Source organism: Passer domesticus, chromosome 8, assembly GCF_036417665.1.
Source record: "Passer domesticus isolate bPasDom1 chromosome 8, bPasDom1.hap1, whole genome shotgun sequence".
NCBI classification, from domain to species: Eukaryota; Metazoa; Chordata; class Aves; order Passeriformes; family Passeridae; genus Passer; species Passer domesticus.
Genome location: NC_087481.1, coordinates 34512739 through 34525509, shown reverse-complemented (window position 1 = coordinate 34525509; position 12771 = coordinate 34512739). Strand labels below are relative to the sequence as shown.

The following is a 12771-nucleotide window of genomic DNA, read 5'->3' as shown; positions in this document are numbered from 1 at the left end:
GTAATGGTCAAGCAGGTCCTTTTTCCTAGAAGTTGTATTGCTCTTTGTCTTGAAAGAAAAGGCAGTGTTGTGGATTTAATTCTGGATTGCATTTGTCACCATGGCAAGGGAAGATTACAGAATATGGTAGTCATGTGTCCAAATGATGGATTCTGACTGGGACTTGCTGACAGGACTCCTGTTTTGGTCGTTGGCAGCAGTGTCCAAAGGCAGACCATACACTTATTTCTGTCAGACAATCTGAGCGTGTCTTGAGGGGAATTTGCAGCTGGAAGTCTATCGTTGTTGACTGAAACAATAGCAAGAGTTCACTTCTTTGCAAGGGAAGGAGGAAGCTTTTGAATTAAGGGAAGTTTGTAGATGTGCTTTAGTTCTGAATACCACCTGATCTTGTTTTCTTACTGACAATGCTGTATTTGAAACACAGGTTTGACAAAGGAGGGCTCCTGAAAGATTTAGAATGCAAAGTTTAAAACTGTGTCTGAAAGCAAATATCTTTTTATTATAAAGCACAGCAACACAGAAGACAAACTACAGCTGAGGATTGTTCACCCTACATGAATTCTGGAAACACAAGCTTATTAAATGATCAGAAGTGCAACTGCTTATGACAACCACACTGTTACATTCAGCTGTCTTCTGTCTTCACAGTGCTCAGCTGGTATCTGTATAGAGAAGAGTTGATGTGATTATTTTTGGTTATGAGATCAAGATCAATCTTTGAGGATAAATCTCTTTTAAAACTTGAATCTTGTTACTCTAAAGTGGGGAATTGTCACTTTGATTCACAAAATCATAGAAGGAAGGTCCAGTCTGTAACTCTGGAGCAATTTGGCAATGTTTTACTAGAATATTTGTACTCTTACTGGAATACCCACTTCCATTGCAGGGGAGTAACTTAGTTGTTAACTGCCCCTCACAGAAAACTGTAAACTTCAATGGATAACAAAGTCGATGAGGACAGTATCAGTCATGGTAACCAGATCCTTACAACCAACTGCAAGAACGAAAGACCAGCATAAACTCAACTGCTGTCTACTTCAAGCCCTACTTGCATCATGTAAGTGCACTGTAGTGTGCCCAGGTATAGCTTCCTTAAATGAACAAACAGCACCGGCAAAACTGATTCATAAACATGTCTGTGGATGCTTTTATCTGTCCACAAGTGGTTTATTTTCCACCAAGAGTGTCTCACCTTGTTAAATGCACTGTTGAAATTTAGGCAGAGGATGAAGGGTATAGAGCATTATAAGAAAGTGAGTAGAATAGGTGGTCTCATCCAACTAATTTCTGTTGTGGTTTAATTTATTCCAAAAACGTTTATCCAGGAAGATGTTTTGTGTGAGTGGCTTAAATGTCAAAGTTGGATTTAGGATATCAAAATGGCAATACTTCCAATTTTGTAAAATTTTGATGCCATCCCTTATTTTGTCACACATGAAGCTAAAGAATCAAGGATCTTAAATCTGGAAGGGACTTGGAGGTAACTTTGTCTGTTCTGCTGTTCTAAGGTAAGTTGTTTCTTTTTCTCCCACCCCTCTCTTTAGTGGTTGTTGAAATCTGATTTTCGAAATTGGACCTGCTGTTGGGGTCTTGAGGCCTTAGCTACCCTGAGCTGAATTAGTTCACATCTTTAGAGAGAAAATATGGCATATTTAATAATAACATATGTAACCATTTTTTCAGCTTAGGTTATACCCGATGAGATACTGACCATCAAAAACGTCTATAAGTGGAACTTCTGTTCCTGGAACACTGGGGATATTCAGTGTTGTCTCACTGATGATGTTGAGGAGTGATTTGACTTCTGATTCTAGGTGCTCCACTGTTTTTATTACCTTCTGATGGAAACAAGGGAGACAAATAGAGAAAAAAGGTAGTCAAAGGGTCAAGTGGAAGGAATTGCACCAGATGTGTTTACGGAAATGTAAACCTCATGTCCTGTAATGCCAACAGTTAAATTAATCCGTAATGCGCATTGCAGGTTTAAACATTCCTTGTGTTCTGCTGGCCTCTAGTGGCACCAAGAAGTGCACTTGGTTTTGCAAGAGTTATGTTACAGCAGCCCTGTATAAAGAAGAATTTGATTTCTTGGAGCTTTGCATTAGTTTGTTTTTAATTCTTTCTCATTTCGGAGAGAAATGCAATAAAAGAATCTGCATGGACGATGAGAGGAGCTGATGAGGTGGAAAGATGAGGGCTGGGACTAGAGCAGAAGAGAAGTAATGTTCCAGTTTGACAACCACAGCATGAAGTTTGGGAACTACCCAGCTGAGAAATAACAGGTTAGTTAAGCTGAGTTAACAGGTATCTTGTGAGTGCTTAAGACACCAGGGGGAGGGAAAAAAAAATCAAACTTTGCAGCTTTCCTGGAATCCCCATCATAGAGCTCATTTAGCTCTTCAGTGTCAGCAGGGGTGAGCAGAAACTTCTCTATCAGTGTTGGGGTTTCCTGCAGAACTCACATCTACTCATAAGCCAATGTGAAACTTTACAAATACAGATTATCAGATTTTTAGATTAACGGCACAGATTAGAATGTTTAGATTATAAATATTCTAGAAAAGGCTGATATATATAATAAATTGTTAATCAGTTTTTGGGAATTCATCAAGATTATATATTTCTGGTGATAATGGCTTTATGGATAGTTATAAACTATGACATCTGAAAAAAGAAGTCCAACCTTGACTAGAATAAAGTCCAGAAGGGACGCTGTCTAGAAACATGCTTTTTTCTTTGGTCAAAAGGACAGGACAGAGGTCTGGTAAGGTTCAGGAGCCAGCACAATCCCTCTTACCTCTTCAATAGTGTCTAAGCGTTCATGGAGCATATGTTCATTACACCAGGTTCCTCTTTCCAAACTTCCAGGTACCATACTGACAGGATCAGCAGCAGCTGGAAATAAGACACAGTTAATTGGCAGAGAGTTAATAGCAGTCCTTGCCTTTCTGATTTCTGAAGTGTTATTTTACATGCTACACAGCATTGTTGATGAACCAAATGTAGGAATTGAACTTCTTTTCTAATAACTACAGCTTGACCCAGTACTTGCCTGCACATGTCATGTTGGTTGGAACAAGGTGTTTTCTCTTGCCACGGGTGTTTGTTTTGGTTTGTCTGTGTGTGTTTGTTTTGCATAATCTATTTTTTCCTACATGTGTAGGGTAAGTTTATAGGCGGTGACTCTGTCTCTCCTATGTGTAAAACCTAGCTGTTGGGAAGATCTGCCTTACACAACAGTTCCTCGTAGACTTTCTTCAGAAGCAGCTGGTGCCGTAAAACTTGAAGACTAGCTAAGCTTATCCACTTTCCAAATGGATGCTGATGATTCCTCTGTGCCAGAAAGTTGTCCCACACAGTCTGACTTTGCAATGGGAAGGGAAACAATATTGTTTTACTGCTGAGCACATTTGCTGACTTTGCTAGATACAAAGTCACATATCCCTGTCAGTTGTCTGTGTTTACCTGTCAGTACTCATGATCTCTTGCTCTTTGAACTTTTCATTCTGCTGGCTGTGCTCCATGAAAGCTCAGTAGCTGCTGGTGTCTATGCTTTAGTGGAGCCTATTTGCTTTTCATAATTTCTGTGCAGCATTCAGTAACATTTAAATTTCCAAATGTGTGCAGAGGACTGTAGTGGATTATTCTAAACTGTGCTAAAGTGAGAACTTATCTTCCTGCATGTAAAGTTAGGTTTTGCTCTTGTTTGATGCTTGAAGCAGCTATGATAATGAGGAAGCAGCAGTAACTCATTCTGTCATTGTTTGATTGTAATGAAGACAAAACAGCTTGTGTTATAATGAACAGTAAGACACACAAGAGCAGTAAGTAATTCTGGCTGCTGTGCCAGAGCAGTGGTTTGGAACTGCTGCAGTGCTTCATCTCCAGCCTGTGCCAAGACTTCTGGAGTCTAGGCGTCAGGTGATGGCAAACACGTGTCAGTAAGGATCACTGCAGTTTGGGGGCAATGAGAGATGTACTCTGAGTTAGGATGGCATCCTTGAAATTGGAGAGTGGAGGATGGAGAGGAGGAGGGATTCCAAAGTGACGTGACTTGCTGAGCATTATTTAGAAATTGGTTTGGCAGATTTGGTTGGGGTTTTTTTTAGTGCAGTCACCAGAAGGTGGTGCTGTTAGGACAGAATCCCGAAGACTTCGTCTACCTGTTTACAGGTATTACTGGTATTTCAACACCAGCTGCTCTGCCCTTTTTTCCCCTCTTTGCTGCTAGTGGTGGTGGTTTTGAGTGTTGTTACTGTCTTAGTGGTAAAATGAACCGTGCTATTTCCAAAATTTTTTCTTCTTTATATGTTTTTTTTTCATCATGACTGCAACAGTGTGGAGATACTGAAATTGTGGTGGCTGATTCTCTAGGCAGGTGTCTGTAGGTGAGGAGGTTAGATATGGTGGGTGACATTTGTTCAAAGCACACGTATACATGCTGTGATAGGTATGTAAAGCCAATGTAAGGTTGTTGCATCTTACCGGGAGCTTTGCAAAGCACTGCACAGCTTTATGCATCTAGAAAATGAGGTAAAGGGCTTGCTATGAGACACAGGACTCAGTAGCTCCTGGTTCCTTGGGGTGGTGTGTTCCTCTCCTGGCACAGAGGGAGACAGCTCTCCATCACTCACAGTGCTTTGCTGCCTTACCAGCTGTAATGGGTGTACTGAAGGAGGACCAAGTCCTAGTTTGACAGGGCTATAAGATATCACTCAGAACCACAGAATTAGTGCAGTGCCTAAAACTTTGACAAACAAGCCAAGCCTTAGTGTCTCAGGAAGCACCTGACAGCTGATGTTAGCAAGGCTAAGGGTTAGTATAAGCAAAAGCATGTCTAGTTGTAGACCACACAGTATGGAGCTGTGAGAGGGCTGAGCCAGGAGAAACCCTCTCAGGACCTTCATGTCCCTGTTTTGTTAGTGACTTTCACACCAGATCAGAGCTGCTCAGGCTCTTGCAATTACCACTTCACCACTATGCCAGAACAGGCTATTTCAGCTGCTGCTTCCTGGGCAGTCAGTGTAGATTTCGTCTTTTATCTGAGTCCTGGTTTGAGGCTTTAGCTTCCCAAAACACTCATTGTTACTCTGTTGTTTGGCTTTATCTCTAGGATGGGCTGTTCACAGAACACATCCGGTCCCTTGTAAATATGGCACATATCTGGGTCACTATGGTCAGGCAATTCAGCCAAAGCAGTAATTTCCATGTGCTCAAAGAGAGCACATGGAATGTTGCTTAGGAGCACTGCCCTTCTCTATTGCAATTGGTGAAAGAAAGGGACACAATCTGCCTTTGGCACTGACCTTACTCCAGCAGCGTCTCTATATAGTAATAACAGTCACTATGTAAAGGAATTGAGGAGCAGAAGGCTGCAAGCTATATAAGCAAAAGACCAATGACTTAGGATACTTCCAGGTACTTGCTTTCTGAAGTTACTGAAGAAGCATTTTAAATGTAAATTGGAATTTTTACTTGTCTGTGTGTCAAAGCACATGCATAGAGACAACTTTGGTAGTAAGTTTTGAAGCTAACCAGTTTTAAAAGTGAAGTGTTCTTTGTATTACATATAAATTACATACTTAAAATGTGTGGGTGTTTGCAACTTCTGACAGCTTAGGCAGGTGTGTAGGAGGCATATTTCAATGTCTTAAATATCTCATTTGAAACTTATTAGTTTATTTCATGCAGACACTTGCAACATTTCAATATGGCAGAGAGAACATTACCTTTCAGTTAATGTCCCATCTGCAAATTTCCACCTGATGTTTCTTACAAGTGAGATGTTTAGTTAAATTTTTGAAATCCATTCTATTTGATACATAGGGTGGTTGTTTTCCATCAAGAACCAGAACTCTTGTGTTCAAGATAAGAAAACGACTAATGCCTTTTTTCCTCTGATTAAGTCCTCTGTGTTACATTGATGATGCCCATAAATCTGGGTAGTCCTAACCATCCTGGGCTGTGATGCAGTCAGAAATCACAGGGATTTGCAGGGAAATGGAGCATCTCTGAACTGGTTGTTAATAAGGATCTGTTTACTAGAAGAACATGCCTCAAGTTTGAAAGAAGTAGCACGATGGATAGTAATATCTATGTATTATGGACAGCCTGTACAAAATTTGATTTTATCTCAAGGGAGAGAAACAACAATGAAGTAAGACTCAAAACAGCCTTGCTAAACAGGTTAAGAGCAGAAGTCTTTGATTAAGAATACCCCTCAGTTAAGCTCTTCTGCCTCTTGTACATTTGATGTATTTCCCCAACCTGCAAGATGTTGCTTCTCTGCGCTCCCTGATGAAGTTGCCTTCTAGGACTGTCAGGGTTCTTTCTATCCAGGTGCTGTTAAATGGTTCACTTTGATCATCCAAGTAGTTGTTAATGGTAAGCATCAGAATAAACCTGAGCAACTGCCTCTCTGCTGTCATTCTCTGTGGTTCCTAGGCCTGCTAGAACTGAAGTATGTGACCACACAGATCTGGTAGGTCTTTTAAAGTAACCTTCCTAATGACACATTGCTGGTCCAAATGAAGTTACAGGCTTGATCTAGAAATTGCTGGGTTGGGTTCTTTGGTCTGCGTTACCGAGAAGGTCAAGGTGAGTAACCACAACGTTTCCCATCTTACAGCCTGTAAAGTTCTTTTGCCTCATTCTATGATCGGTGTGGTTTTGGAAGTTGACTGCAAGGTCTTGTTTGCGCTCAGTAGGGCAGGAGGGATAAAACAAAGCAGGCCATAAGCCAAGCGGGAGACATGGGAGATGGAAACAGGAACCAGATGGCAAACCAGGAAGCCTGAAAACATGTGATAGAGCAAGGGGAATAAACGAGAACATGACTAACTCTTCAAGAAAACATGCTGTGCTCTGTGTTTTGTTTGCACTGCCTTAGGTTTAGTGGTATCATTTTATTCCTAAAGCATGGAGCACAAGGTGGCCAGACAGCCTTTGATGAGAAAAAGAATGGCAGTAGTAATGATTTATGTTCCAACAAGAAGAAGGTCATGAACTGGAGGATCAAGTTCAAATGATTAATCCACTGTCCAGTTTGGGAGGAATGCAACAGACTTCTGAATGGATTTGCTGACCCTTGCTTAAATTATTTTTTCTCTAAATATAAGTGCTGGATTCCACTTGGAAATTTTCATGTAATTTTGAAATGCTAGCTCAAGAAATCACATTGTTTTCAGAAGTGATTGAGGAAGATAACTTGCAGCTGAATTCAGCAAAGATTGAACTGCTTTGGACCTGAACTGATACTAATAACTATCAGTAGTGCTTTCAGACCATAGACTATGATAAGCTAAAACTGCTAGTCATATTTAATTTTGGGGGCTGTTCTTCAAGGCATCAAAGTTAGTTTCCAGTAATGCCAGCTCTTAATTAATTACATTGGCATCCTTGGCTATGGAAGTATACTGAATTCACTTTCTGTGTCACTACCAGTTTCATTATCACCAGTATATGCAAATTCATTTTAAGCTGTGATATATAACTCAAGCCATATCAAATTTTATTATCAGGACATCAAAAATAATTGATTTGTATAACAAGTGTTGTTATTGAAAATACTTTTTAGGGCACAGATTCCCTTCAAGTTCTTAGCCACTCGAAGCATATATTTAACTGGACATAGAGCATCTTTCTGCATGTAACCCATAAAACACTAATGCTTAGTTGTGATTTTGATGCCTCTGGGTAGTTCTAAGCAGGTAGTTCTACCCCTTTTTAGAGTTCAGTCTCTATTTTCTTAAAGATAAGGGAATTCTTACCTTTAGTGACTGCAATAAAGACTGCAGGAATTGCAATAAATACATAAAATTCCTTAGCAACTTACACACTGCCATATGCTTCACACTGGAGACAACTGGCTGTTTGCTTATATTTACATGCAAATATATATGTATACATGTAAATATATACATACACGTGTAAATGTTTAAAAATACGCACACCTTTACTAGGCTCTAGCTTTTATGGCAGAACAACAAGGCAAATGTTATACAGGCTAAATATGATCTATCAGGCATAGTATATTAGTAAACTGACAGTATAAGAGGATCTGAAATTTAGGAGTTGTGGGAAGATGGGGGTGTTTTGGGCTTTGTTTGGTTTTGTTTTGTGGTTTTGGGTTTTTGTTTGTACATAGAAAGTTTTTAATGCCTAATTAGGGATTAATCTGTAATCTATACATTCACTGAATACTTCATCTGCTGCCTAAATGTCAAGTTCTGGAAAAATTTCAAACATAATGAAAAATCCAAGGGATTTCTCTGGTATTTGAGATTTATGATCCTCTGATAAGGGAGAAGACCTGAAATAAGTTCCTTCCAAGAAATTAGTTATTTTTAAAATAATTTTAGAAGCTAAATAACCATATCAGAAAGTCAAGTTCCAAAATTGCACACCTGGTTCATATTCCCTTTATCAAGATGTAGATAGAATATGCTGCTATGAATATTATTTCAGATCCTACATCAGTTAAGATTATACTTGTTTTAATTTTTTTTTTTTACCTGAAAGAGAAGGAGCAAAGGGGGGACCTCATGGGTTGGAGAATCTATTAATGAGGGTGGTTCAGGTACCAGCCTACGAGTTGTCACGTCTTTGCCTGGCGTGTCCCATCCACCTGTGTGTGGGACTCGGTGTCACAGTGTGTTCAGGTCCAACCACACATCACTTGTGCTCGTGAAATGTGCAAAACCAGAAATGGGACCTCATAGCAATTGTTCCTGACTAGATAGCATACATTTCTGTGTAAAACTACTTCTTTTACAGGCGGCTTTTGCTATTGTGACCCATGTAATTCTCATTTCATAAGGAGATCCATCTCTCACTTTCCCAGCAGTGAAGACTGAGAGGGAGTGCACAAGACCAGGGATAGTTCGTGCTTCCAGTGGGTGGGTTGTTTTTTTAAGGCACAGAAACATCTGGGCCCTTGCCATGGCTATGTGCCAGAAGCAAAATTGCTACTTGAAAAACTACTTTCCTTTTTCTGCTATTTGACCATATCTGTGATTGTAAGAAGCACTTAAGTTTTGTGTATTTTCATTCGAAGGAAAAAGGATAGTAATTAAATGTTCCTGTGAGGGAACTATTGGCTTGGAGAGTGTTTTCAGCATGTTAGTCTTCAGAACAAGCAGCCAGAGAATATCCTCTTGCACTTGCTTCTGCAATGGAAAATGACTACAGGGAATTGGACTGATAACAAGCTACATAATTAGCAGGTACGTTACTCTAATTCATGATATATCTTACAATGATGCTCTGGGCTCCAGAAAAGTTATCCTTTATTATGGATTTATTTTTGTGTGAATGTATCTTTGTTATGGAAACTAAGGCTAAACATTAGGAGGGTTATAGCTAGAAGCTGTATAGGTCATACTTGCATGTAGAGTAGGGGAAGCTGTTTAGGAAAAAGAGGAGCTGTGCCTTAGTATCCATAAAGAATCCAAGTTGTGCAGACTTAGTGAGCTTAAGGCTGGCTTGAAAGTGGATGATGTGAGATACATCAGTTTGAAAATAACCACTGGTATCAGGGGATAAAGAGTTTCTCAGTTTTCTGAGTATGTGACTTTTGCTCTGTGTTTAGTAATAGAAACAATGGTCATGGGGAGTGGGTGAGGTGAGTCTGTGACTTATTAGTCAGCTCTGTGATTGTGCAATTTTCATATGTCTAAGTCATGGCAGTAGAAAGAAGTAAGTAAAATTTAAGAATATAATTTTAGGTTTTTTTTCTAAAATCTAAACAAATCTAAGAAGTTGCTTGAAGATGTATTTTCTCTTGGCAGACAGTTCATGCATGCTTCAGCAACTCAGGAGGTAGAATAGTGAGAGAAGGGCAGATACATACATACACAGTAAATCCTGACATTCAGGCCCAGGACTTAGATCTGCTTCAGCCAGAGCAGATCAGCTGTGTTTATGAATAAAGCCTTATCCTGCAGATGAATAACAGGAGTCCTATATTTCTAAACTCCTGATTTTTTGGTGGAGATTGATACTAACTTTTCCTTTACGTGTGGAGGTTATGATGTCCACAGAACTGAAATTCCTTTTAACTAAACATAAGAAAACATCGGGCTTTTCAGATATATAAAATATCTTTATAAGAGGCTCACTTCTGTACTGTACCCTGATGTCCAGATACCTCACAGTCTTAAAAAACACAGGTATTTTTGAGTACACTTTGTTGTTGCAAACTTTATTTCTCCTTCCTTGTTAGAGCTCAAAGATGGTTTCTGCAAGGACTGTAATCCTTGTGTTGGAGACAATAATGTTGAGAGGTTTTTATAAGGACAGAAAATACCTCTAAAATGGAGTATAGGTTAAACCATTATTAATTTGTTAGTAGAGAAATATGAGTCCAAGTCAAGCCTAAAATAGGATATCTATGATAAATTTTTTACCATGGCTTTAATTCTACAATGCAGTGTTTTCATCTCCTAGAGAAAAAGTGCTTCTCTGTGATAATGCAAGTGGTCAATTTGGGGCAGAATCTGGCTGTTCTGAAAGGATTTTTTTTTTTTTCCACTGTGTAGAAAATGGTCTAGTTTATAGATCTTCCCAGCTTTGATATTGCATGTGAATATCAGAGGATTCAAAACATCTTGAGAATTCAAAAAATGCTAGGTGCATGAAAAGAAACATTCATACACTTGGTTTACTTTAACTTGTACTTAGAACCAGATGAAACTTGTGCTGTTTGAAAGCAAGTCACGCCACAGTGTGGAGCAGCAGTGCCTCCGCTGGAAGCTGTCCCTGGTAGAGCACTCGGTGTTCGGTGTGCTCTGCTAATGGAGCAGGGGCAGGTGCTTGTTTACCCAGAGCTCCAGGTTACCTCTCTGCCACGCATAAACATGAGCTGAGCTCTTTGAACATGAGATCGTTTATATTAATGGCTGAATTAAAGCGTGAATTCTGGTTTGGCTGAATAATTTTTAAGAGGAACCCGTGGGAGTTAGGATGGGGGGATCTGCAAGGGAATCAAAAGGGATGTTCCCAACTCAAGGGTAGCAGACGGAAAGTGGGGATTGCTTTTTTAAGCTTTCAGTCTGGCAGGGTGCTCCCCTGGCCATGACAGACACAAAATTTATCATTTTTTCTGATGTACACTATTAAGACAGTAAACATGGTTTGCTGATTGAGTAGCTGTGACCTGGCATGATACTGAGTGCTAGTCTCCTCTGCAGTTATTATTGAAGTGCTATTCTAATTAACTGAATTTTATCTGAGTTTGCGAATTATTTTAGGTTAAAACACTACTTTTAAGGGAATAGAAAAAGCCATTTTCATTTTCTTTTATTTCACATTTATTTCGGTGAAACTCAGAAAACTCACAAGAGTATAGGGAATTCTTGTGGAGTGAAAACAAGTTAGAGTGCTCTTGCTGTTGCATTGTTATTTCAGTTCATCAGTGAGATAAACATCACAAAGCCAGTTAAGTAGGAGGGAGTCAGAGCAAGGAAAAGTGACTAGAACTTGGGGGCAGAAGGGACTAACAGCTTTTTAGGAAACGTTTTGAATGTAATAGGATCTTGCTACCCTGCCATGAAATACAACTATTGTCTTGTCAAGAAAGTAGGACCAGAGGTAAGATCAATCTGAGCCTCAGCTAGCAGAAAAGGTGTAGTACGAACAGGCTGGGAAGCCAGGTTTGTGGTTACACAGGGACTGTAAACCCTTGAACTAGCCAAACTGAATAGCTTTGTCACACTGCAATGTGATTACAGGTTATTCAGTGCTAATCTCTTGTTAATGAAAGTAGAATTCAGATGCAGGCATATCTGATGTTCTCTGTTTATACTTTGTTCTCCCAAGGCTTTTGGAGAAGTCATTATGTACCTCACAGGAATAAACAGTCCAAAGCAGAAGAAACAAAATGGTGATGCTGTTACCAGGAAATTTAAAAAGAAGGCTTTGAATAAAGGAGAATCTTTCTCTAATCACCTTGAACTTCAATCTCATTTCCAAGTGGCTTAGTGTGATATCAATACGGCTGCCAGAACAGTAATTGTGGAAATTCAGAGCACTATCTGCAGCACCTCAATGTGGTTCTAAATTTCTGAAGGTAGAGTGATTCTGTCTCCTGTAAGAAGTAAAAAATCTCCAAGTCTACCAAAGCAATATGCCTACAGGACAGACTTTAATGTCACAAAAATGGAGTTTTACCTCTCAAGTCAGAGAATTTTGACTTATACCTGTGTCACCTTCACACAAAATCCATAGAGAAATTAAGTAATTATTTGCCTCCCCCTCCCACCCCATGCAAAGGCTTTGACCATACTGAGATTAAGCTAGAGTTTGTGCTTTGCAAGTTCAGAGTCACTTACCTAGAGGATCTTGCTCGTGCAGGACTAGAACAAACGCCAGTGCCCAGAGGAAAAGCATGGTTCCAGCGTGCCCGGGCTCTGCCGTGGCTGTGCTGGAGAGCCCCGCAGCCTCCCTCCCTCTCTCCCTCCCTCCCTCCCCGGCTTCCTATCGGCTCCTCGTCCAGCCCTTCGTGCTGAGCTTTAGCCAGAGTTAGGCGGAAATATGCCCGGCCTGAGCCAAGATTCTTAAGCTGTTCTCTTCTGCTTCCCTCCTTTTAAAAACACCTTCCAGCTCCATGCACAGCCCAGCTATTCAGGCAAGCTGGAAGTGGCCCAGGCTCCCCAAAGTTGGGGGTTTTTACGCTTGTATTTATTTACACAGATTACAATGGAATTCAATGAAAATCTTTGGATGCTGTAAATACAGCAAGTGGGGCAAGGCAAGGAAGGAGGAGGAAGG

General features: G+C 40.0%; 1 protein-coding gene across 1 annotated transcript; it reads right to left on the bottom strand.

Moving 5' to 3' along the window:
* Positions 1-480: 480 nt before the first annotated feature.
* PLAC9 (placenta associated 9) lies at positions 481-12485 on the bottom strand. The gene is made up of 4 exons (XM_064430318.1): positions 12333-12485; positions 2801-2898; positions 1715-1841; positions 481-665 (listed from the first exon to the last, which is right to left on the bottom strand). Exons 1-4 carry the CDS (start codon positions 12388-12390, stop codon positions 655-657), a joined length of 294 nt encoding a protein of 97 aa, XP_064286388.1. The 5' UTR covers positions 12391-12485; the 3' UTR covers positions 481-654.
* Between the last annotated feature and the right edge of the window lie 286 nt (positions 12486-12771).

Coding starts and splice junctions, on each gene's coding strand:
- PLAC9 (XM_064430318.1), bottom strand. CDS start 12,390: ATGCTTTTCCTCTGGGCACTGGCGTTTGTTCTAGTCCTGCACGAGCAA. Junction 2,899..12,332: donor GCACGAGCAAGATCCTCTAG/GTAAGTGACTCT, acceptor TCTTATTTCCAG/CTGCTGCTGATCCTGTCAGT. Junction 1,842..2,800: donor GCTTAGACACTATTGAAGAG/GTAAGAGGGATT, acceptor TGTTTCCATCAG/AAGGTAATAAAAACAGTGGA.